The sequence below is a fragment of the Peromyscus californicus genome, unplaced genomic scaffold (genome assembly GCF_007827085.1).
Source record: "Peromyscus californicus insignis strain IS unplaced genomic scaffold, ASM782708v3 Scaffold_14__1_contigs__length_90479793_seg_2, whole genome shotgun sequence".
Classification (NCBI taxonomy): Eukaryota; Metazoa; Chordata; class Mammalia; order Rodentia; family Cricetidae; genus Peromyscus; species Peromyscus californicus.
Window position 1 is genome coordinate 76,477,824 of NW_026294436.1, and position 27,863 is coordinate 76,505,686.

At 45.0% G+C, this 27,863-nt stretch overlaps 1 protein-coding gene across 1 annotated transcript in view; it reads right to left on the reverse strand.

Moving 5' to 3' along the window:
• Positions 1–16,407: 16,407 nt before the first annotated feature.
• Dtl (denticleless E3 ubiquitin protein ligase homolog) overlaps positions 16,408–27,863 on the reverse strand; it is a 39,480-nt gene continuing 28,024 nt past the window's right edge. Inside the window, exons 14-15 of the mRNA XM_052738021.1 lie at positions 18,590–19,422; positions 16,408–17,002 (exon numbers count right to left, since the gene is read on the reverse strand). Of these exons, the coding sequence (XP_052593981.1) occupies positions 16,904–17,002; positions 18,590–19,422 (932 nt within the window). The 3' untranslated portion in view covers positions 16,408–16,903. The remainder of the gene's footprint in view (positions 17,003–18,589; positions 19,423–27,863) is intronic.

Here is a 27,863-nt window from a genome sequence, read left to right on the forward strand (position 1 = left end):
GTTCCAGTTCAGCCCAGACTAGAGTGAGATTCTGTCTCAACACACACACACACACACACACACACACACACACACACACACACACACACTACACATATATACACACATACACGCACACACATACACACACAGCACACACACACACACATACATACACCACACAGATACACACACATCACACACACACATACAGACCACACACCCCCCACATACACATATATACATAGACACACACACATTCACACAGACTACACCCACACACACATATTCATACACATACACTACGCATATATACACACACATACACACACAGCACACACACACATACACACAGACATACATAAACCACACAGATACACACACATCACACACACCACACACACATAAACACAGACTATACCCCCCACATACACATACACACACACATACACACACACACACACACACACACACACACACACAGACCACCCCCCCACATACACATATACACATAGACACACACACATTCACACAAAACCAAGAGTCTGTTGTCATTTTAGAAATCTCCAATGCTAAATCCACGAGGTCCCTCCGGGGTCTTCTTTCCTAGGAAGACTGCCAGCAGATAAATAGCGTAACCCTCAGCTGTGTCAAATAGCTCAATGCGAGGTCTTGGGGTCTTGTTTCACTTATCCAAGTGAACTAAAAATTATTTTGTGTGGCATATACATGTGTGTATCACCGATAACTGCTTCTCTACCAGGTGACTGGTTTCCCTATGGCAACCACTGCTGTCTGAGCTGGCCAGACTGTGTGGTGTGTTAGAGAAGACTGCTCACTTCTCTGTAGTTGCCAATAAGCATGCCCTCACAGGTGGCTTTGGTCTCTAACGCTTACTTATGGCCAGTATATCATGTTCAACAAGTGTGCAGTAGGTGCTGAACCTGCGAGCAAGCCAGAATACAGGTACCGCAGACAAAGCAAACGAGAGACCCACGCGAGGCATCAGACTGGTGTGCCCGTGCTGCCCCTAAACCGGCTTCACGTGCTCGGCCAGCTCTTCATCAGCTGAGCCACATCGCCAGCCAGAGGCTGAGTTCTTTACCTACAAAGCGGGAATCCAGATAAGCCCTTCTCTCCCCACGTCCTGCCCACCAAACAGGCAGCACATGGAAGAAGACTCAGGCCATCTTAGAGAATCAGGCAAGAACTTGACCCTGAGTTTGGACTGAAGGCCAGGGTAAGGCTAGGATAAGGACAGAGGAGGCCCTCGGAGTTTTCGCAGACCTTTTCATTGGCCTGTGTGCGGAATGATAAGGAAAAAGCCCTTCCCAGGCTGATCTTGGCTTACTGCTGTCCTGAAGTACAGGAGAGGCAGAGGAGGGCGGCCTGCTCTGCTGCTAGGGTGGAGAATCTTCACTCAACTGTTTCCCCAGTCTTATGATTCAGGGAGGAGCCAGGGTGGGGCATGGACTTGGCACCGGGAGTGAGAGATGAGGCTTACAAAGGACAGGGTGGGGCAAGTGGTGGCTCTGGGTGGGACTTTCTGTGGTAGGCAGGGGCAGATCTGGGGAAGGTATCCCTGCATAACTCAGCCTGTGACTCAGGCATCACTAGGCAGCCATCATCCATGGAAGGTCTCAGATGTGCTCAGCACAGAACTCAGTGCGGCCATTTACTCCCTGTGGCCTTGGCAAAATCTCCAAAGATCTCAGAGCCTCTGTTTGCCCCTTTACAACACGAAATCAGAAAACGGGGAGGGGGCGGTGGTGGGGACAAATGAGGCATCACCCCATTTCCAGTTTCTCTGGCTCTGGACAGTAGCCGGCACCCTGGAGCTGTGTTAGGTGGGACCAAGTTGTGGTTTTTTCAGGCATAGTTTTCTCCACGAAACATCCCTAAAGTGATAGTTCATGCCTGTGTGGCCAAACAGATGAGCAGAGCCCACCCTGGGTTTGTCGTGTGGTCATTATTACTGTGCTCATTTCCTTATGATTCTAAAAAAAATTAAAATATTTCTGAAGGCCCTAAAACGTCATCAACTCTGTGCTTTATACCTCTGCACCTAATGGCAGCCTGGACTCTGGTCTCAGGCCACAGCCACCCTGGGCTCAGTTCCTCTCTTCCATTGTTGGTGTTAGGATATATCGTGCTGTGCGGGGACGCCAGCTGGCCGGGCCAGGGTATCCCACGCACGGGGGGGGGGGGGGGGGGGGGGGGGGCATGGCAGGCAGATGCGGTGGCGGGGGGGGGGGGGGGGGCATGTGGAACAGTCACTCACACCCAGGCGCTGCATCCACGTGGAGAGTTTATTATAATAGGGAGATGACGAGAAAGATGTGAGAGAGGGAGACAGGAAGAGAGAGAAGGAAGGGAAAGCGGAAGTGTGCAGACCTGTGGAAAATGGAGAGAGGAAAGGAGAGAGGAAGGGGAGGGTTTTTTCCTTAAAATGAGGCTTTTATGTCAGGACGCAGGGCAGCCCTAAGGGGTGAGTTTCCAAGGAGCGGGACAGAATACTAACAGTTGAGTCTTGTTGTAAACCAGATGGACTGAGATGATGAATTCATACACCAGGAGGCCTTTGTCCTCCAATGTATCCACCTGGAGAGGCCGTCTGGAGTGGGTGACTATGGCTGGTCATGCTGAGTCTTTTCCTGCCTGCATTAGGTACTTTTCTTATTTCTATAACAAAAACATTTGACAAAAGGTTGCTAAAACTCTTTCTCTGAGGGAGAACCCTCCCTACTCACAAAATCCACCAAATTTCACCCTGTGGTACCAATGAGTTTATTAGGCTCATTTAGAGCATGGATGACTGGAGAGCAGCCTCACTGGATGGTCTGCACCCAGCATGGATAATGGCTCCCCACCCCCATGGATATGTAGACAGACCTTTTCCTAGGCTTCTCCAGCTTATATACTTCAACCCCTCCCTGAGACCCTAGGACCTTGTAAAACTAGGGCAGGATTGGGTACAATTACCCGGGAAATGTTGCTGGATACACGAGTGAAGGTCCAAGGACCCTCCCTGCCTTTTTTCTATGAGGGGGGTGTCAACATTCAAGCATCCCCACTGGGATGATCTTCTGCTGGTAGACATGGCTAGTCCTATGACGATGATGGGTAATTCACTGGGATGATCTTCTGCTGGTAGACATGGCTAGTCCAATGAAGATGATGGGTAATTCACTGGGATGATCTTCTGCTGGTAGACATGGCTAGTTCAATGAAGATGATGGGTAATTCACTTGGAGTGGGTAATTCGCTTGGAGGATAGTGCTGAACAACACCAAAGCAACTAAGCATTTACTCTGGCTCACAGATTAAGGAGACAGTCCATCTAGTGTGTCTTCTAGATGGCTCTGGATCCTGCTGAGTTGACAGTCAAGATTAACCGTCACAGTACGTACAGTACTTCTGTGGTCGTTTTGATGTACCTGTATTGCAGGATGTAGCTCTCTTCAGTGGGGGAGGGGCAATGTGAACACTTAAATGATAAAGTCCCCAAACTTTATTTTTTACTAACTTTTTTTAGTATCTACTACATGCCAAGAGCTGTTACAAGAACTGTAGATGACAGTGCAGTACCCAAAAGCTGAAGTCTCTGTCGTCAGACAGCTTGCCTTTTGGAGGAAGGAGGCAGACACCTACTGAATCAACTTCCGAGCACTCCCGAGAACCACTGCTGGGACAGTTTGAGCCACATAAGCATGAACTCCCACCTGGACCACTGGAGCCTCCCTACTGTCACGTCTGCTTTTGTACTCACCCCTTCCCATCTGTTCCGAGCAAGCAGCCAAGGTGGTCCTGTGAGAGCTGAGTCGGACCGCATCCCTCCTCTAACACAGTCCTCTGGTTGCATCTCTTCTGGTGTGCTCAGTGTGGCGACAGAAAGCCATGAAGAGGCACTGAGGACAGAGTAATAGAAAGAATGGACCTGGTGTTTACTGGACTAGGCTTGGGTCTGAAGAGGTCACCAAAGTGTGATGATGAATAAGTTAATTGGAAATACTACGTTTTTCTGTTTTTGTTTTGTTCTGTCATTCAGATAAAATACCTGACTTAAAAACAAGTGAGAAGAAAGATTTATTTTGTCATGGTGAGGAAGGCCTGATGGAACAGGACAGGCCACAACATGGTAACCAGGAAGCAGAGAGAGAGAGGTCTGGAGACCGGAGAAGTTGCTCCTCTCCTCAGACTTGTACCTTGGGACCTACTTCCTTCAGCTAGGCTCCACCTCTCACCATTTCTAGAACCTCCAGAAACAGCACCACCATCTAGGGACCAGTCCTTCAACAATGACCCTGTGAGGAAATCTTCATAGTCAAATCATAACAGGTACTCCTGGGGGGCATCGCAGATGGGGGCTACAGCTAGGATTCTTATCTTCCCATGGGACAGTCTGAGGTTGGGGGCCTCCTCAATACCAAGGAAACTCCCTGCAGCTGACCGCACAGTAGAGGGAGCAGCCCAGCTGTGGACCTCCTGCAGCTAGCACTCATAATTGTTGTAGTCCCTAGGTGTGGGTCTGGATGATTTTCACTACAATCCACAACCATCCCAGGCACTGTTCACACCCAGTTCACAGTGTCCTACTACAACCCACAACCGTCTCAGGCACTGTTCACACCCAGTTCAGTGTCCCAGTACAACCCACAACCATCTCAGGCACTGTTCACACCCAGTTCACAGTGTCCTACTACAACCCACAACCGTCTCAGGCACTGTTCACACCCAGTTCACAGTGTCCTACTACAACCCACAACCGTCTCAGGCACTGTTCACACCCAGCTCACAGTGGGCAGGCGCCATGTGTATTTTACCCACTTTCCTCCTATAGTAATGCCTTTCAAAACTAGAGTAAATTGCAATGAGGATAAAGGTGTACTTGGTACAGTATCCCAGCCTACTCAGGTGGCTCCAGCTCTATCATGAGTCCACTCACGGTCAATGTACACAATATCTCTATCTCCACATGGTCCCTCTGTTGGCTTCATAACCACACTTCCTTGCCCTCCCTTACAAGTGTGCCATAAAATGTCATTTCCCAAACATCTGGTGGGGGCTGGTGGCACAGCTCAGTGCTCACAGAGCTTGCAAGAGCCCTGGGTCCATCTCTCTCAACACAGGAAAAAGAAAAGCAAGCAGAAGGTGTTTTTAAATAGAATCATACGTGCGTGTCCTCTTTGGAACTGCCTTTTCAGGTTGGTTGGCTAAGTTTACTCAAAATTCATCCAGTTGTGTTCATCAACAGCATTGGTTGGTAAAAGCATGCCAGTGTGTCTCAATTCACCCACTGAATGACACCCGGGCTGTTTCCAGGTTTGGGACTATTCTGAACAAAGTTCCTCTGAACATTTGTATGCAGGTTTTTGTGTGAACATGTCTCTGGGACAAATGCCCAAGAGTACATTTGCTGGTACTTGGTAATTGGATATTAGATTTATTAAAAAGTGCCAAACTGTTCTTCAGAATGGCCACACCACTTCAGTGCCCACCCTTGATGTCTGACTCAAGTCTTCACCTGCACGTGCTGATGCTATTTTATCTCATTATGACTTCCGTTTACATCTCCCTCCTGCTGGCGCTCACTGCTTTCTGTCCTCAGCACGATGTCTGTCTTAGCTGTGCAGTTTTTAGTGTCAGGTTTTAAGAGTTCTTTGTATACTCTAGGTTCTAGTTCTTTGTTGGATATGTGCTTTGCCAGGTTGTGGCTCTGTGTGTGTGTGTGTGTGTGTGTGTGTGTGTGTGTGTGTGTGTAAGAGAGGGGGGGTTGGTATTCACACACAGGAATGTGGAAGCCAGAAATTGATGCCAGGTGTCTTTCCCTGTTCCTCATTTGGAGACAGGGTCTCTCACTGATTGACTAGACTGGCCAGTAAACCTTGAGATCCTCCTGTCTCCACCTCCCCCGGTGCTGGAATTGCAGGTGGATGCTGCCACACCTGGCTTTTTATGAGGGTGTTGAGATCTGAAGTCATGTCCGTAAGCTTGCACAGCACACACTTTAACCGCCCTCCCCTCCCCCATCTCCTCAGCCCTGCAGATTGTCTTTTCACACACAAACCAGGTGTCATTTACAGGTTACATTCATCACATTTTCCATTTGTGCTTCATAGACTCTGCCTATCCCTAGAGCCCAGAGGTTTTCTCTTCTATTTTTTCTTGTTTATATTTGTTCTTTTGAGACAGGGTTTCTGTGTAACAGCCCTGGTTGTCTTGGAACTCACTTTGTAGATCAGGCTGGCTGGCCTTGAACTCACAGAGATCCATCTGCTGGGATTAAAGGCATGCACCACCATACCCAGCTTCTTTTATTTTTTCTAAATTTTCCATAACTTTACATTTTATCTGTAAGTCCATGATCTAAAAAAATTGCATGGAATATGTTTTCATTTCAGACCAGATAAACTTATTTTTCCAGGGTAAAGAATTCTAGTGTCAGCAGGACCAGATGGCTCACACCTTTAATTCCAGCACTTGGGAGGCACAGGCAGGTGGATCTCTGAGTTCAAGTTCAGCCTGGTACTCAGAGCATAGAGCTAGTTCCAGGACAGACTGAGATATACAGGGAAACTCTGCTTCGAAAATAAAAAAAAAAAAATTTAAAAAAAAGTAAGCCTAGTGTAAGCGGTTCCTGGGAACCGCTGGGCAAGAGTGTCAGCTTCCGGCAGGTTGGGCAGCACAGTTGCAATTGCGAGGTGAGTGTTTCTGAGTGGGGGCAGCACCACTATGGCCAGTGGGCCAGGAGACCAGACACCAACTGCTGAGTCCTCCTGTCTGCTTGGTTCCACAGCAGTTGCTTTTAGTGGGTATCACAGAGATGTCCTCACTTTGTAACTATGCATTTAGATCTCTCCTCCTATAGACATCTTTGTGCCGGACTTTCTCTAATCTTCCCTCTGCCAAGTTCTTGATCAGTGAGATAAGTCCTTCACCACTATCTGTGAATCTGTTTCCTTAAAAAAATTATTTATTTGTATGTGTGTTTGTCTGCATGAGTTTATGTGCACCACATGAATGCAGGAGGCTACAGAAACCAGAAGAAGGCATTGGATTCCCAGGAACTGGAGTTACAGGCAATTGTGAATCATTGTATGGGTGCTGGGAACTGAACCTGGATCTTCTGCAAGGGTAGTCAGTGCTCTTAACCTTTGAGCCATCTCTCTGGACCCCATTTCTTTAACTCCCTGTGATTTCTCTTTCCTGATCAATGAATGACAGGCACATGAGGCTCAGACGTCTCCTCACTCTGTCTTCCAGGGTCACCTTGAAATGGGCTGAATCGGCATCAGTCCACTTGAGAGTCAATCCCATGTGAGGATGTTTCCTCCTCCAGCTCTCCCAAGGAGCTCTTTTAAGATCCTCAGAGATCATCCATGTTGCCACAGGTGTCAGCTGAGGGAGAGGTGGTGTAGCTGTGGGTGTCTGGAAGTTTCACAACCTTTTCCACTCTAACCTCAAAGCATCACTATGCACTCAGTGGGTGGAAGCCACGATAAACCATGGTGAAGGGAGAGAATGGAATTCAACTTTGTCTTCAATGTGGGAGAGCAGAATGTGGAAGAATACCTGAAATTGGAGGTGCTGAACCATCTTTGGAAAATACTGTCTATCACAAGGTCTCTACTCTGGTTAGCCAGAACATCAATGCTTCCAGCCAGAGCTGAGTTCTCAGGACTCTTCAGGTTGCTCCTCAGCACTCTGTTTCTTTCGAGGTTGCTTTTTGGCTGTGTGGAGTTTCACCCTGTGTACACACAGATTGGCACTCAGCCATATACAATGTTTTACATGGAGCTCCTTCTCCAGGTCATTAACTCCTCTTTGGCATTTTATCTAGTACATTCCAGATGACCTGATTTATCCGAACTTCAGTCCCTTGTTTCTCAAACTCAGCAAAACCTTTGATCTGTCTGGGTACTCCATTCTGGTGCTGTTATATGACAATTTCCTCCACAGCTGTGTGCCCACTTCATCTGGCTCCCTTCCCTTGGAGCACAGATCTGTGTCGCCTCTTGTCCAGTATTTGGAGATCCTTAATCTGTTTCCTTGATTCACTTTCCCAGCTGTTTGAGATGAGCCCTGTATCCATTATTCCTTTGTCCATAGAAACAGAGCTGGAATTCTGAAGGGAGACCAGAAGAATTTGATTATGGACGGGATTTGGGCTGTAGAGACATACAATGACCAAGTGTTTGGCCTGAAATTTGGAGGGTGGCATTGCTGTAACCAAGGTGAGATCAGCTTTTTAAGGGTTTAGTTTCAAGCATGTTAAATTTGAGAGGCCTTCTGAATGTCCAGGTGGGCATGCCTACTGATTAGGAGTATCAAGGAGGGACAGGGACTGAACACCTAACCAGGAGCAAGGTCACTGTCAAGGTCAAGAGAGGACAAAGCCTCCTTGGATGACTTCATCTCATTCGATACTCCAGAGCCAACACTGTCCTGAAGCAAGTTGCTCTTGGTTTTGGCCCTTGGCTTCTGTGAAACTTGAGAATGATAATAGACATCCACTTCCCTCAGCTCACAGCTTCTTTTATATATAACTTTTTTTATTTGTATTTTATATTCATTGTAGCATGTATGTCTGTGAGGGTGTCAGATCCCCTGGAACTGGAATTACAGACAGGTGTGTGCTGCCATGTGGATGCTGGGAACTGAACCCAGGTCCTCTTGAAGAGCAGCCTGTAGCATGAATCTTAGAGAGTCTTATTAATAAAAACAAATCCGGGCCAGGTATTGGGGTGAACACTGGAAGATCAGAGAGACAGAACAAGCCACAGCTAACCTCATCTGGCCAACTTCTCATCTGATCTTGTTTCCTCAGACTGGAAGCCTCTGTGTCCTCATATCCGAATGGCTCTCACCTGAACTGTGCTGCTAGAAGCCTGAAAGCTTAACCAGCCAAATGCTTAACCAGCCAAATGCTTCTAGTTCCTGGTCCTCATGCCTTATATATCTTTCTGCTTTCTACTACCACTCCCTGGGATTAAATGCTCGCTTTTTGGGATTAAAGGTGAGTCACCATGCTTGGCTGTTTCCAATGTGGCCTTGAACTCTCAGAGATCCAGAGGGATTTGTAGCTTGAGTTTTCCTGCCTGGCCCACAGTCAGGACAAATCTCTGACACCTGCCAGTCCCACAGCTGCTCAGACCCGATCAAGTAAACACAGAGACTTATATTGGTTACAAACTGTATGGCCGTAGCAGGCTTCTTGCTAACTGTTCTTACAGCTTAAATTAATCCATTTCTATTAATCTATACCTTGCCACGTGGCTTGTGGCTTACTGGTACTTTACATCTTCCTTGTCCTGATGGCGGCTGGCAGTGTCTCCCTCACCCAGCTTCCTGTTCTCTCAATTCTCCACTCTGTTAGTCCCGCCTATACTTCCTGCCTGGCCACTGCCAATCAGTGATTTATTCATTGACCAATCAGCAACACATTTGACATACAGACCATCCCACAGCAGGGATTTCTACCTCTGAAATGCTAGGATTAAAGGCATGAGTGCCACCATTTTCTAGCCTCTGTATCTAGTGGCTGTTGTGTCTCTGACCCCAGATAAGTTTATTAGCATGCACAATATTTTGGGGAACACAAGACCACCATAGCAGCCAGTGCTCTTAACCACTGAGCCGTCTCTCCAGCACAGCTCCCAGCTTGTTTTAAATATTTTTCATGTGTATTGGGGTCCTGCCTGCATGTATGTCTCTGTGACGTGTCAGATCCCCAGGAACAGGAGTTAAGAGTTGTGAACTGCCTTGTGGGTGCTGGGAATTGAACCCAAGTCCTCTGGAAGAGCAGCCAGTGCTCCTAACTGCTGAACCATCTCTCCAGCTCCCCCACCTTAGTTTTTTTTTTCTTTTTTTTCCTCCAAGATAGGGTTTCTCTGTGTAACAGCCCTAGCTGTCCTGGAACTCACTTTGTAGACTAGGCTGGCCTAGAACTCACAGAGATCCACCTGCCTCTGCCTCTCAAGTGCTGGGATTAAAGTCGTATACCACCATCACGTGGCAAGCTCCTAGCATTTTATCCAAAGACAACAGGGCAACCAAATTACAGTCATACACGAGTGTCATTCCTAAGTTGGCTGCTGGTCCCATGTTGGTGCAGGAAAGGGAAGGGCGGGTAAAGGAGGGAAACAGAGCCTGCAGCTGCCTCAGGGAGTAGGGATGGAGTCTCTGGGAAGCACTGTTTCCCACTGGACACATCACAGGTACACCAACTGCTGGTAAGCTAATATAAATCCTATTATGCTGCTGTCCAGTCCTTCTTGGAAGTGCTGGAGGTGTAGCTCAGTGGCATGTGCAAGGCCCTGAATCCAATCCCAAGCAATACAGAGAACAAGGGAGAATGAGGACTTCAAATAATCCCTGGAAAATTGTGTTTATGCATCTTGGAGGAGGTGGGAAGGGAGAAGTAAAATTAAGCATGGTGCTGAATGACCATCGACACGGTACATTTGCTAACTCCAAGTCAATGGCAAGGCCAGGGGCTTGAGAGTCTATTTCATCAACAAGCATTACCTGGTATGCGCTGCTAGAGGAAAGGCTGCTCTGTAGAATTACCTTAAGGCTATAAAAGCAAGCAACACTGTTGACAGGAGGGGAAAAAACTCAGCCCGTAACATTTTAGTTTGAATCCATGTTTTTGGCACAAATCCTGGAAGGGGTTCAGGCGGCAAGACTGCTGGAAGACAAGAGGATGCCACATTCTGTATGTGCCTGTAAATTGGAAACCCGCACCTTGAGTACATTGGCGGCATGGGTTTGATACGCAGAAGCTAGGTGGAACCATGGCGTTACATTTGTCACGGATAATATCTTGGCACCCATGTGACAATGGTAATAAATTGTGGCACCAGAAGCAGCCTGGGGAAGGATGTCATTGTGGGAGCAAAGCATTCTGTTTTGCAGGCAGCATGTCAATTTTCTGTATGGAGTGAAGTAGGTGCTCACACAGCAAGGGGTGTGCTTTGCATTTCCCTTCCTTTACTCTGTTCATTGCCAAGCTCACAACAGAACTAGTGGTGGGAACCAGCTCTGCAGGGCCACTCTGCTGCTTCCTCACAAAAGTGGGTACATCTGCAACAGGGCGCAGAGCTGAAGCCCAAGTCAGGAAAGAGACAGTGAGCTGTGTGAGCAGCTTGTGGCTTTGCAGCTGTTCCCATACACATCTGTAGTTTACAGCCTCTTTCAACTGTGGCTGTGGGCAGCATATGAAATCATCTCTGGAATCTTTATGTGAACATGGGGGGGACAAAGCCAAGACCTCAAGCACCTGGTGGATGGGAGCACACGTCTTTGATAGGTACTAGTCGGGATTGTGGAAGGCCTGAGCCCCAAGAAAAGCTTCCCAGCTAATTCTGCCTTGTACCCACACCTTTATAGATGGCAACCTCACGGAAGCAAAACAGGATTGCTGCTTAAGCATTATGTCTACCAAATGTGGGCAATAGTAATTCTTGCCCTCCTTGCCTTTTGAGAATAATGGCTGATAGTAACTGTCCAATGCTTGCTATTGTACACTAGGCACCATCTTAAAAGCTTTATTTTTTTATTTTTTTTTTTTTTTGGTTTTTTGAGACAGGGTTTCTCTGTGTAGCTTTGCGCCTTTCCTGGGACTCACTTGGTAGTCCAGGCTAGCCTCGAACTCACAGAGATCCGCCTGGCTCTGCCTCCCGAGTGCTGGGATTAAAGGCGTGCGCCACCACCGCCCGGCTAAAAGCTTTATGTTTAAGAACCACATAACACACTTTACAGACAGGAAGTCATCCAGAGCCAACAGGGTTTGAATTCCAAGCTAGGAAGTGATCATGGTATTTTCTCTTAAGTGCTGCTTGAGTTCATGAAGTGCCATAAATAAATTAACTTCCCGTGATAACTGAAACCAGGTGCTGCACACAGGACTTGTACCCAGGTGACGACTACTAAGGGCAGGTGAAATGGAAAGACTTCCAATCAAGGGCATCTTGCAATGTGCCATTGCTGCTCATAGTCCACAAAATGGCTTGATTACAAATTTAGAATATCAAAACAGAAAAGGACACGTGGCAAGTTAGAGAAGTCAGAGAAATGGGTATAAATGGAACATTTCTGTATCCTTGAAATGCTTTCCTGGCTTAGCAGACAGAGAAGGCAGTGAGCTTTGAAATCAAGCAAGCCTCTTTACTAACACAGTGCCCTTGGTTGTACGTACACTCGGGCACACATGTATACGTTTCCTCATGTGTGTATGCAAGCCTCTTTTCTAACACAGTGCCCTTGCCGTACGTACACTCGGGCACACATGTATACGTTTCCTCATGTGTGTATGCATGTGTGTACAGAAGCACAAGGCTGACATCAGGAGTCTTCCTCAATCATTTTCTAACTTATTCTTTGAGGCAGGGTCTCTTCCATTGCACCCAGAACTCTCTCAGACTAGTCTAAGTAGCCAGGTTGCTCTGGGGATCCAATCTCTGCCTTCCTAAAGCTCGATTACTAGCAGGCTGCCACACCCAGCTGGCATTTGCCAACAACCCAGCAATTGTGTAGGTTCTAGGGATCTGAACTCTGCTCCTGATGCATGAAGCACCTAATTCACCTACTGAGTCCTCCTCCCAGACTGGTTAAGTTTTTAAAAGTTGAGTCTATCTCCCAGCATTCTTTAGTAACCCCTATACTAGTATGCATTCAAATATTGCCCCACATAAAAAAGGGTTTTTTTTTTTGTTTGTCCCCCCCACCTCCCCCCTTGACAGGGTTTCTCCATGTAGTTTTGGTGCCTGTCCTGGATCTCGCTCTGTAGACCAGGCTTGCCTTGAACTCACAGAGATCCACCAGGCTCTGCCTCCTGAGTGCTGGGACTAAAGGTGTGCGCCACCACCGCCCGGCTAAAAAAAGGGTCTTCTATATTTTAGACAACAGAATGGCTACCCTAGTCTTGGCATCAGCACTAGTAAAGCATTCAGTTCACTCCAAGTTCAACAAAATGTGAACTTTAACTTTTAACCAATATCTAAAGGGCCGGCACATCTAGTTTTCTAGTATTTCAAGATTTAATGGTTATTATGTAGCACAGGTCCCCTCAAAAATCCTGTGAGCAGCAATGGGTGACCAAACAAGCAATAGCAGGGCCTGCACCGAGCCCTTGAGAACTGCCAGGACTTTAGCTTCCTAGTACATTACCAGCGACTCCCATCGATGCTGTGAGAAGTTATTTCCACTGCCTAGTTGTGAGCTGATTCTGTGAGACTACTTGGCCTGTGCGTTGTGAACAATATGAAAGGAAGTCTGACTCTCTTGGGATCAGGAAAAGCAGAAAAACAGCCCCAAGAGCATCAGTGTATTAAGATAGACTCTCAACAAACACGTTGACCAGACATATGGTCATAAGCTATTTTTTTTTTTTTTGGTTTTTCGAGACAGGGTTTCTCTGTGTAGCTTTGCGCCTTTCCTGGAACTCACTTGGTAGCCCAGGCTGGCCTCGAACTCACAGAGATCCGCCGGCCTCTGCCTCCCGAGTGCTGGGATTAAAGGCGTGCGCCACCACCGCCCGGCTATTTTTTTTTCTTAAGAAAAAAATGAGTTGTGTGTGTGTAGGGAATATGCACACCAAGGGACATATGATGGCTGGAGGACAGTTTGTGGGAAGTGGTTCTCTTTTCACCAGGTGGGTTGGAGCTGAAGGGCCCCACGGTGGGTGAGAAAGAGACATGCCATGCAGACATGGTGGGAGGTGGTCATGGCGGGTGGAAGTTGCAGGGAAAGGCACACCATGCAGGCAGCACTCACATGGAAAGATTTATTAGGGGAAGGGAAAGGGAGAAAGTGAGCAAGGGCTGAGGAGAGAAGAGAAAGAGAAGGGGGAAAAGAAGAGAGGATGTGCAGAAAGACCTTGTGGGAAGAGAGGAAAGAAGAGAACGGAGAGGGAAAGAGAGAGAAGGGGGAGGGGTTTTCTCTTAAAGGAGACTTTATGTCTGCTTATTGGCCTGGTCCCCAAGGGGTAGATCTGAATGCTAACAGATAGGGACTCAGGTCATCAGGCTCAGTGAGCCATCTCACTGACCCCATAGACCAATTTTGAGCATATGGATGAGGAGTATTAAAGATTAAAGCCACACACACACACACACACACACACACACACACACACACACACACACACACACCACAGAGTAAAAAGGCCTACTATCCACAATGTATTCAAAAGTCTTAGCACAGTTCTGATAAGGGATAGGGTACAGGTTGTGGGCTGACCTCTTTCTCAACACAAAGGCAGCTACAGTTTGTCATCAATAATATGTGCAGCCCATAATAAGAGGTATTTCAAGAGACTAATTATTAAACACCCCAAAGCCTTGAAATAGCCAAAAGAAACAGGGAGGTGGTGGCGTACACCTCCCACACAACTGGGGGGCAGATGCAAGTGGCTCTGAGTTCCAGGCCAGATAGCCAAGGCTACACAGAGAAACCCTGCCTTGAAAAACAAAACAAAAAAGCCAAAGAAACTAGTATCAACACAGCCACACTGCTTGGAATATATCCAAATGGAAAAGTTTGGAATGAAAGTACTTATTTTGACAAAGAACTACTTTACCCATGCTCCTTTACCAAGTGCTGTAGACACTGTTCTACTGCTGTGAAGAGATACTTTGGCCAAGGCAACTCTTGTAAAAGAAAGCATTTAACTAGGGGCTTGTTTACAGTTTCAGAGGCTTGGTCCTTTATCATCATGGCAGGGCGCACAAGAGCATGAAGCTGGAGCAGTAGCTGAGAGCTGAGAGCTACTGATCCACAGGCCAGGGTGGGGGGAATGGAGGAGGGGAGAGGGAGACTGGGCCTGACACAGGCTTTTGAAACCTCAAAGCCCACCCCTAGTAATACACTTCCTCAAGAAAGGCCACACCTCCTAATCCTTTCAAACAGTGCCACTCCCTGGTGACCAAGCATTCAAACATCAGACTATGGGGGCCATTCTTAATTCAAAACAGCACACTAAGTAACTGAAGCCATCTAAATATCCAAGGTCTGAGGAAACCGTTTATTAGAACCTCTTTCAGTTTGAATTAGATTATATCTTTGTAAACAAACACATTTTACTCCACAAGCAAGCAAAAAGGACTCCAGATTATTACTCCTTTTTGTGTGGATTGCGTCTAGGTCAGTGTAAAAAGCTTGGGAAAGAACATCAGACAAGATAAAAAGCTTATTATTTAGTGACTCAAAGTCTGATACTAAAAAGAGGCAGGGATAACTCCAGCCTTGTTACACAGCACCTCTGATACCCATCTGTGGTCTAGATTCCCAAGCAGACAGAGCCTGCAGGTTCTGACAGCACTTACCCCAGCTTCACTCACAGTGCTGCCAGACGTGGACACGAATCGCCTGCTTCACTGACTACCATCACTGGCTTTCAAAGCAAGAGATATCAACATTATTGGCAGGCATGCATCATTAAAAATACCTCCCTACTGCCTAAGATTCACCAAGCAAACATCACTGCAGATTCCTCAACACTCAGCTAAAGCTGCGATGTGTTTTTGACTAAACTAACTTCCTTTAATTTTTTTTCTTGAATAAAACCAGAGAAAAATCAATGCTTATTCAGTCCTGCTTGTTTTATAAGTTTAATTTACGACCTCAAAGCAATTAAAGTTTTGTCCTCCCCGTCCCCCGACAGGGTTTCTGTGCAATAGCCCTGGTTGTCCTTGAACTCAGAGATCCATCCACCTGACTCTGCCTCGAGTGCTGGGATTAAAGGTTTGTGACACCACTAACCCGGCAATCACGATAGAAATAAAGTTTAACCAGCCCTCAGGGATTTGAAAAAACCCTTTCCTAACTGTAAGGGGGCACCTACCCTGACCATAAAGTTTCTTTATGAGAGCCTCCAAAGGAGGATATAATGATGCTCATTTCATGAGGACTGACACGTAGCATTTAAGGGAAAGAAGGGCTAAAGCACTTCACATACTATTTAGAGTCAGCTGACACACCCTCTGCACTAACCATTTAGATAAAATGCTGTGTTTTTGCTTACCAATATACTAGAAAGCTAGAGCCTTTTGTAAAAATAAACCAAGCTGTATTTTTCCAGGTTCTGGATTTTCAGTTTACAGCTAACATCTTTTATAAAAATACCAGTAAGAAATTACTTTATCTTAAAAATCTGATGACATTAAAAAAAGTCACAAACCCCAGAGAACTGAGAACTACACCTAAATGTAAACCCTAGTTTCAGTGTATAATTACTGACTTTATAAGGCATCTCTCTCAACAAAGTGATCAACAGCCCCCTACCGCACCCTAAGAGCGATGCTGGTTTGTGATAGAAATCTGGTAAACAAAACAAACAAAATCCATGGGACCTCCACAGCTTTCTGTTGTTTTCTCCTACTTTCTTCCTTAGTTGACATTAATCACTGCATTTAAAATAGGCATGACTTCAGCTCAAGATGCTGTATTTTAACACGGAAACAACAGGAATGTACTCATGTGAATATCACATTTTACAGTTTGAAAAATACACACACAGAAGTATAGTGAACAGATGATATATTTCAAATAAGACCATGCTCGCTTAAGTCATCTTCTTCAGAGGATGTCTTCAGACTTGCCTTCACAGATGGGCCCTGTGCTGGACACGCTCCACCACACACAAGTTTCAGGATAACAAGAGGCATGCCTTGCTTTCTGTCTCCATGAGCTGGATGTCATTATCACAGACTGCTAGAAAAGGCTACAGATGACAAACCATCCCATGAAATGGAAACGGCATTCACCCCAGGAAGCTGTGTCTACACTAGACAGTGTGACCTGACTAGGTCTGCTGAATTTTCCAAAATGAAAAGATTACCATTTTCTTAAAGGCCAGAATTATAAAGTCACTTTTCACCCCCATCTTTGTAGACCCAAGTTTAGTGAACTATCAGATTAGAATCTATAACTCAGTCGAGTGTTCAGGACTACAGAAGTCATCTTGAGATTTTCTACGAAAGTATGTACAGATCTTCCTCATGGAGCTGGGAGTAATGGTGACCTAGAAGAAAATGGAGAGTTAGAGACTTCCCAAGTTTAAGTTGCAAATTATCTCAGCAAGTGTCTAGGTTATAGCTGCCATTCTCCTGAGCAAATCAGACCCCTCAACTGATAAACCAGCTATCACTTCTACACTGTTTTCCAATAAAGGAACATTTTTCTGATAAAGAAATATTAGTTGTATATGGTGGCACACTCCCATAATCTCAGCACCTGGGAGACTAAGGCAGGAAGGTCCTGAATTCAAAGCCAGTCTGGAATACACATGAGAACCTGCAAGTCAATAAAATATAAAAACAAAACAAAACAACCCAAAACTTAAAAAAAAAAAAAAAAAAAAAAAAAAAAGATTAACACACCATTCTTTTTTTTTTTTTGTTTTTTGGTTTTTTTCGAGACAGGGTTTCTCTGTGTAGCTTTGCGCCTTTCCTGGAACTCGCTTTGGAGACCAGGCTGGCCTCGAACTCACAGAGATCCGCCTGGCTCTGCCTCCCGAGTGCTGGGATTAAAGGCGTGCGCCACCACCGCCCGGCAACACACCATTCTTAAAGTTTTGAGATTTACGTTACTGGTGAAAATGCTTCTCACCTCACCCCTGGTCATGGGGGTTGGGGAAGAACCAGGGGAGAGGGACACTGATGACAATTTTTTGGCTAGGAGCAGAGTTCTCCTACTTTTCAGGGAAGAAAACAGTTGTTTTAGCTTGTATAGTAAGTAGCTTTTATATATTCCTCGATTCCTTTCCTAGAAGCATAGCCTAGGCTAAGGACATTAAATGGAGCAGGACACTCACCTCACTAGTACTGGCCTAAGGATACCTAACTTCTGCTCCTAATTATGGATTATGTTCCTGTCATCTTCCTCAATTCAGAGTGAGTTTTATTTATTTATTGTGAGTCATGATGGAGCTGAAAGCCCCTCCCCATAACTGCACACTGAATAACAGCGGCACTCCACCCCTCTGTTGGTGTCCATGGCTCACTCAATGCTCAGTTACCTCCACCACTCTAAGTCACACACTTTCCAAGGTTCACTTATTTCTCCCACAACATCTCATTTAAATGTCATGTCAGTCAAAGAAAAGTGAATCTTAAAAAGATAAGTAACATTACACCGAATCGCTGAATTTAGGTTAAAAGAGCAAACACAAGTATTCAGAATACTGATGTATGTAAGATAATCACAAACTTGGGGGAAAAGCCATAAAAAAACAAACCAAGGAATCTGTAATTTAATTTCTTTAAAATACCTAAGTTTCATTTTGATCATAAATGCAATTACAAGCTGAAAATCTACTTATGGATATTGGCAAGTGTCCCAAGAATAACAACTTTACTTAAAAAAAAAAAAAAAAAAAAGATGCCATACTGTCTCCCAGGAGATATTTTTGAACTGACACCCTAGATGGCGAGAGGAAGACTTTACTGAATCAAGCAGTGAGACTGAGGAGTATGAGCAGATGAAGGGTTTAATGGAATAACAGGGCTGTCAAATAATCAACAAACTTAATCTGAGTCCCAGACAAACTTGAGAACTGCATTTGGTCCCCTTCAAATAGGACATGCATCCTCCCACACTGAAGGCTTACCGGGCCTGGTGACGTCTTTCCACTCTGTCTCCTGGAGCTGGGTGTCTGGGATGATGGACTTCGTGGAGATGAATTCTCAGCCTTCCGTTTGGCTGCCATGGCCAACAACCAGTTCTTATTCTCTGGGGAGCTATTCTCTTTGCCCACCATTTCAGACCCTTCTCCACAAGGTCTCAAAGGAAGAGGCAGTGTTCCACAGCCTTCTGAAGCATAAGGACTGACTGGAGAAGGAGGCTCTGAGATGCCTGTACCAGCACCTTCAATCTGGCTTGATTTGGGAGGACCTGCACAGTCCTTACTAAGGGCTTCCTGGTTGCTGGAAAGGCAGCACAGATCCAAATGAAGACTCTCCACTTGGCCGTCAAGCTCAGTGACACAGTTGCAACTCTTCACACACTTCTGTTTCACACTCTCCAGACAGCTTGAGTCTAGACGCCTCTTCACTCTATTTCTAGATTCAGAGCAAGCATCTGCTTGTGATGACTTCTGGCTCACAGGAATAAGAGCTTTTCTTGGAGATGAGATCTTTGTCTCAGAAGCAGGTGGAGTGACGGGTGGTGATGAGGAAGGTGTTCGGGTCACCCAGTTTCTAAGAGACATCTTGAAAGATGAGAGTGGTTTGGGGGACACAGAAGAGATGGAGCCTCTTCTGCCGACTGGAGACCGGGTTTTGGCAGGAGTGGTTTTGACTAAGAACGTGGGGGTATTTGAAGGAAGAGGGAGGTCTCCAGCACAGTTTGGAGTAGAAGCTGCTGACAACGGAGAGGAAATGGACGGACCGCTCTTGGCTCTGGGGGCTTTGGCAGGAGTACTCTGGCTACTTGATACCATTACTGAAAATGAAGAGGAACATGGAAATCAGAAAGAAAATGATGTAAGTCCTTGAATGCTCCCCAAGGAAAATCATACCTAACATCATCTAAGGGTTGATTTGCCCGTAAGTAAGCACCTAAAATCATTCCATTTCTACCATACCCTCCTAGTACTTTTCCTACCCCCTCTTTAACTGCCTGCTCCCTAAACACCCAAATAAAACAAATACTTGTAAACCTAGGAAAGAAAACCTTTAAAGCACCAGCAGACCACTTCAAACAGCTTCTGTGTGTGCAAGTAACACATAGCACAACTCTACCTTGCTATATAAAATGAGATCAGAAGGCACATAGTGTTTCTGTACTTTTTACTATATGAATTTAAGGATAAATGTGATGTTCTGGCACATGTATACACTATAGAATGATTAGATAGATCTATGACATAATCCATCACCTCATAATATGATGAGCATTTAAAAATCTACACTAATTGTGGTAACCATACTGTATGTTTATCCAGAACCTCTTCCATGCTCATGCATGTGTACACACAAAATTTTTCATTCTTTTTTTTTTTGTTTTGTTTTGTTTTGTTTTGCGAGACAGTGTTTCTCTGTGTAGCTTTGCGCTTCTCCTGGAACTCACTTGGTAGCCCAGGCTGGCCTTGAACTCACAGAGATCCGCCTGGCTCTGCCTCCCGAGTGCTGGGATTAAAGGCGTGTGCCACCACCGCCCGGCTCATTCTTCAAATAACATCTAACTAGCCCTTCTCACAAGCCCCTGGTAATCACCATCCTATTGTGTGCGTGTGTCTCCTCAGACAGTATCTAACATGTAGATCAGGCCGGCCTCAAACTGAGATATCCACTTGCCTCTGCCTCCCAAGTGGTGGGATTAAAGGTACACGCCACCATACTCAGTTCTCTAAAATTTATGTGTAAGGGTGTTTTTCTTGCATGTATGTTTGTGAATCCCAAGCATACTTGGTAGCTGTGGAGGCTAGAAAAGGGTGTCAGATCCCCTGGGACTGAAGTTATAGATGGCTGTTAGCTACCATGTGGGTACTGGAATTCAAACCCAGGTCCTCTGGTAGAACAGCCAGTGCTCTTAACCACTGGGCAATCTCTCCAGCCCTGTTATTGTTGTTTTAGGGTCTCTGAGTTGGACAAACGGCTCAGTGGTTAAGAGTATTTGTTGTTCTTGCAGAGGACCCGAGTTTGTTTCCAAGTATCTATGTTGAACCCATGCCTGGCAGCTTACTACAACCTGTAACTCCTATTCCAGTGAATCTGACACTTTCTCCTGCCCTGCAATCGCACACATGTGGCATATACTTATGGAGACACATAGATAAACATAAATCTTAAAAACAAAACAAACACAAGCTTCTCATCTTTATGACAGAAGTATTAACGAAAAAAAAAAGACAGGGTCTCACGTCTCTCAGGATGGCTCTGAACTCTTGATTTTCCTGTCTCTGCCTAACTCCAGTTTCTTTAAATTCAGCGTTTTTGGATTCTACATAGAAGAAATATCATTCAGCATACTTCCTTTTTGTGCTTGATTTCTCTCTCTCTTTTTCCAAGACAGGGTTTCTCTGTATGTCAGCGTGGGCTGGCCTCAAACTCAGAGATCCACCTGCCTCTGCCTCCCAGTGCTGGGATTAAAGGTGTGGGACACCACCTCCTGGCTGTGCTTGGCTCTCTTAATGGCATAACTTATGTTTTTATAAAGGCTCAAGAGTCCAGGTATGATGGAATATACCTGGACTCCCAGCACTTGTAGGCCAAGGCAGGAGGATCATGAGTTAAAGACCATCAAGGCTACATAGTAAAACCCTGAATCAAAAATATCTGATCTCTGAGGTGGTATTGTGTTCCCCAAAATATTGTGCACCCTAAGAAACTTATCTGGGGTCAGAGACAGAACAGCCACAATATTAAACATAGAGGATAGGCAGTGGTAGCACACGCCTTTAATCCTAGCATTCCAGAGGCAGAAATCCATGTGTTCAAGGATACAGCCAAGCATGGTGACTCATGCCTTTAATCCCAGAAAGCGAGTCTTTAATCCCAGGGAGTGATGGTAGAAGGCAGAAAGATATATAAGGCGTGAGGACCAGAAACTAGAAACATTTGGCTGGTTAAGCTTTCAAGCTTTAGAGCAGCAGTTCAGCTGATATTCATTCTGGATGAGGACTCAGAGGCTTCCAGTCTGAGGAAACAAGACCAGCTGAGAAGTTGGCCAGGTGAGGTTAACTGTGGCTTGTTATGTCTCTCTGATCTTCCAGTGTTCACCCCAATAACTGGCCTCAGGTTTGATTTTATTAATAAGAACTGTTAAAATTCCTGCTACAGATCCCTCCCTCCAATCTAGAATCCCTCACCAAGCAGTATTCTCCTGCCTATACACAACTTTCTCCATATTAGTGGTTACTCTTATGCCAATTCTGTACTTGGATATTACACATGATCCTCAGTGACTATGTAAGTGCAGATGCCTCTTCCATACACTGACCATCTCCTTTGGTTATACACCCAAAAGCAGGATTGCTGGATCATACGGGAGTTCTATTTTCAATTTTCTGAAAAACTGCTGTACCATTTTCCTAAAACAGTGGAAATAATTTCAGACTGACCTCAAACTAGAGACTTTCTCAGCCTTCTGGGATGACAGGTGTCTAACACCATGCCTTTTTGATACTCATCATTCTAAGAAGGGAAGTGACTGTCATTGTGGTTTGAATATATCTCCTTCTGTTTATTGGTGGAATTTAATATTTTTCTACACACCTTTTGAAACGTCTTTCGACAAATGTTTACCAATAGCTTTTTGCTCATTAAAAATTTTCTAATCTTCTAGCTGGGCGGTGGTGGCGCCTGCCTTTAATCCACAGCACTCTGGAGAGGCAGGCAGATCTCTGTGAATTTGAGGCCAGCCTGGTCTACAGAGGACAGCCAGGACAATACAGAGAAACCCTGTCTCACCCCCCCCCAAAAGCCAACCCCCCCAAAAAAACCCCAAAACAACAACAAAAACTTCTAACCTTCTAAACATATTAACATGAGATCCTGTCTCAAAAGGAAAAAAGAAGAAAAAGAAGAAATATAACCTGCCTCTTACTGTATCACCAGCACATTAACAGATCCCACGGACATTTCTGGCAGTACACTAAAGAACAGACGCAATATAACATTTAACATGTGCCACAGTGCACTGTAACAGGAATGCAGGTTACTAATGGTATTTCAGTCCTAAGGAACAATGCCTTTCCTGTAAACACTCTCGACTAATCTGAAGGTAAAGAAGCCCTCACAGGGTTCTCAAACAGAAACACACAGACCTAAAACTTGGCACAACCACTCAGTATGTGACTTGGGCATAACCCTCTCCAACTCATCCTTTCATATCTGTGAAGTGAAAAATTTTATCCCTACAAGAAGTGATCCTATTGAGGTTATCAGGCCTCAATGGCTTTCCAGTTTAATTTACAAATGGCTACTAATTTCCACAAGTCAAAGAACACTCAGAATCCAACTCCTGCTCTGTGTGAAGCCAATCAAGCCTGTGGACATGTCTCCTCTGTGTCCTTATTCCACACACAGCAAGTATTTCCTGAAAATTCTTACAAATTTTTTGCTTCTGCTCTCTCAAATTCTAACAGCCAATACTGTATTTTTTCACTTATCTTTTGAGCTTTCCAAACTAAATAACAAGAAAGAACCACTGACAGATTCTGGGTCAAAAAGTCTTTTTTGTTGTTGTTGTTTTCGAGGAGACAAGGTTTCTCTGTGCAGCTTTGGAGTCTGTCCTAGAACTCACTCTGTAGACCAGTCTGGCCTCGAACTCACAGTGGTCTGCCTGCCTCTGCCTCTCAAGTGCTGGGATTAAAGGTTTGTGCCACCACAGCCCGGCGGGTCAAACAGTCTTAATTACTGAATTGATCTACACAAGTGAATTTAATGGACTGACAGAAAATGTCATCTAAGCTGGGAAGATGGCTCAGGGTTTGGAGCACTGGCTGCTTTTGTAGAGGACTTGGGTTCAGTTCTGAGCCTCCACACAGCATCTCACAACTGCCTGGAACTCCCAGAGCGCCCCTCCTTCTGGCCTCTTCAGGCAGTGCATGAATGTAGTACACACATATACAGGCAAAAATACTCATTTAAAACAAAATCTTAAAAATAAAAAAAGGAAATACAATCTTTCTCTAAGCAAGAACAGTTTGCAATCTTAGTTTATTATCTTATCTTCTTCACTACTTTAGCAGTCTTGCCTTGAAACAGTTTTTCTTAACTAAAAATAACTTTCTAAATGTTTAATGCATACATGCAAGAGTGCATGCACACAAGTCAGAGGGCATCAATGTGGGAACTCCTACCATGTGCACAAACTCAGGTTAGGATTGATGGCAGGCATCTTTAACCACTAAGGCATCTCAACAGCTCAGGAGAGGAATTTTTTTTTAAATTTATTTATTTGTATTTTATGTATATTGGTGTTTTCCCTGCGTGTATGTCTATGTGAGAGTGTTGAATCCCCTGGAACGGGAGTTATAGACAGTTGTGAACTGTCATGTGGGTGCTGGGAATTGAACCTGGGCCCATCTGGAAGAGCAGCCAGTGCTCCTAACCGCTGAGCCATCTCACCAGCCCCCTCAGGAGAGGAATTTTATAAATACCTCTCCTTCAACTTTTTCCCTTAAGCAAGTGCTTAGACTTTGCTAAAGTGAATTTGTCCTTCCAGTAAAGTCACAACTGGAAACTTCACTGTCATAATGTGCTTTGACAAACAAGGACTCTGGTCATAGCCATCACACATCTGCTCCAGAGCTTGGATACCGTCATGGCAGGAAGAAAGAAGCTGTCACTGGCTGTACTGCTCAGTTCAGGTCGTCACTTCCTCCATTTAAACAGCCATGTGTGTATTTGCATAGGACATCCTAAAACAGTGCATGTCTAGGAACATACCAAGTCCCAGTGAGGGTTTGAGGTACAGGACAGACAGAGGTAAAGAACAGTTATCTAAGTTTCTGATACTTGCAAGCCACATGCTGCAAGTGTCTACTTAAGGCCAGCAGAATCCTAATATTGGAAAGCTGGGGAGGGACTGGAAGATGGCTGAGTGGTTAAGAAAGCTGTATAATTTTTTCTTCAGGCTGTTATGATACTGGGGTCAAAGGGAAGAGTTTGTGGACAGTAAAGGTTACCAAAACTGGGCAAACTACTTTTTTATTTTTAAGTAGTAACTAATTATAAACTACAAAATCCTACAGAAAAGAATCCCAACAGTATAAAGGAAAAAGAGCCCTCTTTAACATTCTCCTTTCATGTGTATTGTGCATGCCATAATTTCCCATGTGTTTATTAGCACACGCAAAGATATATGCGTAGTAGCTTAAACCCAACTAAGCAGGAATGGATCTCACTGTCTACACACACATGTTCTGCACCGTGTTCTTCTTTTTCTCTGTAACTGTTTTTCAGGACTCAGGTGCACTGCACTCTGTGTGTGTCACAACACTACCAATACATTTAATGACCTACTATTTTCTATTTCACTTAGGATCACCAGTCTTCGACAAACCATGTATGAAGTCTGATCACTGGTGGTGGACTGAACTACTGCTCTAAAGCCTTCTCTCTCCCAGAGCTTTGTGTAAACTGGACAAACTAGACAAGGACTCTATCTACCAATCATGGAGCTACATCCCCGTCCTGAAAACACCCCCTCCCTGGCTTCTTGAAGAATTACAGATGCACTACTCTTCAACCTACAGCTTCTTGAAGAATTACAGATGCACTACTCTTCAACCTACAGCTTCTTGAAGAATTACAGATGCACTACTCTTCAACCTACAGCTTCTTGAAGAATTACAGATGCACTACTCTTCAACCTACAGCTTCTTGAAGAATTACAGATGCACTACTCTTCAACCTACAGCTTCTTGAAGAATTACAGATGCACTACTCTTCAACCTACAGCTTCTTGAAGAATTACAGATGCACTACTCTTCAACCTACAGCTTCTTGAAGAATTACAGATGCACTACTCTTCAACCTACAGCTTCTTGAAGAATTACAGATGCACTACTCTTCAACCTACAGCTTCTTTCTACTCAAAGGCTAGCCATTCGGTCGCCACCTTTCCAGTCTTCCACATACTACTTTAGGGTCGTGCAACAGGGGACAACTCACTGCTTTTCTCAACAGCCTGTGCCCTTTTATACCTCTGTCTCCGTTCATGTGTATTTTTGGCCCCTTCCTTGCTAGGCAAAATCCCCATGTTTCAAGGATCCGGTAACCGCATATTCATACTCTTTTCCTAACACAGCTACCCTGTCACAGAAGACATGGGTTCCCAGAGCCTTTCACTAGTATAGCCAGGAGAAATGTTTACAGTAGTTACTATATAGTTTTTGCAATTGCTTCCTAAGCTAGCTAGTGAGCCCAGAGGAGGGGGATGAGAATTTAGTGTTTAGTAAGGAATTATTAAGCAATGTGAAATTTCACAGCTACTTAACAATATGATGATGACAGAAGCATTAAGAAATTGATAATAATTATCCTACTGTTTAACCAGCTGACAACACTTGAGCTTGAACAAGGGAGAGTTCCTTATCTTTGTAATTAGAATAGTCATCCTGTCATTCAATGCCTAGACCAGAGCATCTCAATCTTGGCTGCATAACAGACTTACCTAGAGTTTTATGAAAACACAAACATTTGACCTCCACTCAAGACTTACAAAATCCACGACTAGCAATGGATACATTTTTTTAAATGCTCCACAAGTGGTTCTGATGCTTAGCCAAGACTGAGAACCTCAACAGTGCTGTGAGATCTCCAACTGAAGCAGTTACAGAACAGTAAGCAATAGAGCAGGTGCTGGTTGGGCAAAGCAGGTCAGAGGGAAGAAGGGTATGCCTTGTAGTTAGCATTAAAAAAGTCAGAGACAGACTACCTGAACCCAGGACAGAAATAAATGGTTGAAACATCAATTAGAACTGGGAAAACAGATAGATGACACAATTCTCAAATGGCAGTGTGGTTAACAGCAGCCAGTCTGTTCCAGAAGCTGGCTTCCAGGGTCAAATGGCAAGCGCATCAGCCATTGGTACCTAGGTCAGGCTGTTACTTGGCAGTGCTCTTTGGAGAAATCACCCCATCTCTAAGGCTAGCCTCCATGGGAACTCCACCAGCTGTGCTGGATCAGCCCCTACACTGCTCTATGGCTGGACTAAAGGCACCTGAGTGCTGGCTCTAACTACAACTTCACATCATGGAACCTTCAACTCTCACTTGAAAAAAGGATAAATAGCAAATTCCACACAATTGAACACTGTCTTCTCCTGAGCCGCTCTCCTTTCCTTTATAATAAAACCCTTCAACTAAGTGGTGGCAACCAGTGTCTCAAGTTCTTTCCCCACTGTCCTGATGGACCAGTGAGGCAAACTCCAGCAAGTTGTTTGTTCCATGAGCTCCAAACTGCCAAGCCAAAGGTTAGCTCATAGGTCTTTTTTTTTTTTAATGTTGGAATCCTCTGGTCAAAGTCACACCTGTCATTTTCTTTGTTGACCCTGCTTCCAGGCCTAACACTGCTGGGTCTCCTGCTCAGGCAGTGTCTGTTCAAAGTCTGTGGTACCACCTCCTCCTCGAAAGAAACAATGGTGGTGTCCAGTAACTCAGGCCTTTGCTCTATTTGCCTTTCTATCTACAGCTATTTTTACCTATATCATAATTCACCCCAAATCTCAGAATTAAACACCTAACTGCCTCTGTGACACCTCCCTTTGGATGTAAGATAATGTCATGTTCCATCAAAATCAAACTGTAGCAATTCCCATCTCAGTTAAGACAACTCCATCCTGTAGCCTCAAGTAAAAACCCAGAAATCACCCTTAAAAATTCCCCCTTATAGCATACATGTGATCTTTTGGCATATTCTGTGGACTTTCTTATAAATATACCCAGAATTTAAACAATTTTTAAGCTTTGTTAAATATGTTATTTTTTGCTTTACTTTTTGTTTTCTTGAGGCAAGGTCAGGTTAGCCTCAAACTCCTACTTTTCCCGACTGCTGGGATCACAGGCATGTGCCACTACACAGGCTTTGATGACTGACTTCCTTCATGCATGAACTTCATTTTCTACTCCTACTTTCCTGCTGCCCCTCACGGGCCTCAGTGCTAGCGCTGGCCTTCTGGAGGCAGAGAAAATATGCCAGCTGCACTCCTGCTGGAGTGCCTTAGCCGTGCCATGCTGTCTGCCTGGAGCAGTCTTCCAAATACCCACATGGCTCACCAATTGCTTCCCTTCCCTAAGTCAGTGAGACCTCTCTATCACAGAAACATGACAGCACATTTCCAGTCTTCTCTTCTGCTACCATAAGCCCCTCCTGTTACTTGATGTATTTTACTTCTTTAGCTTACTTATTGACACTCATGAGTAAGATGTTTA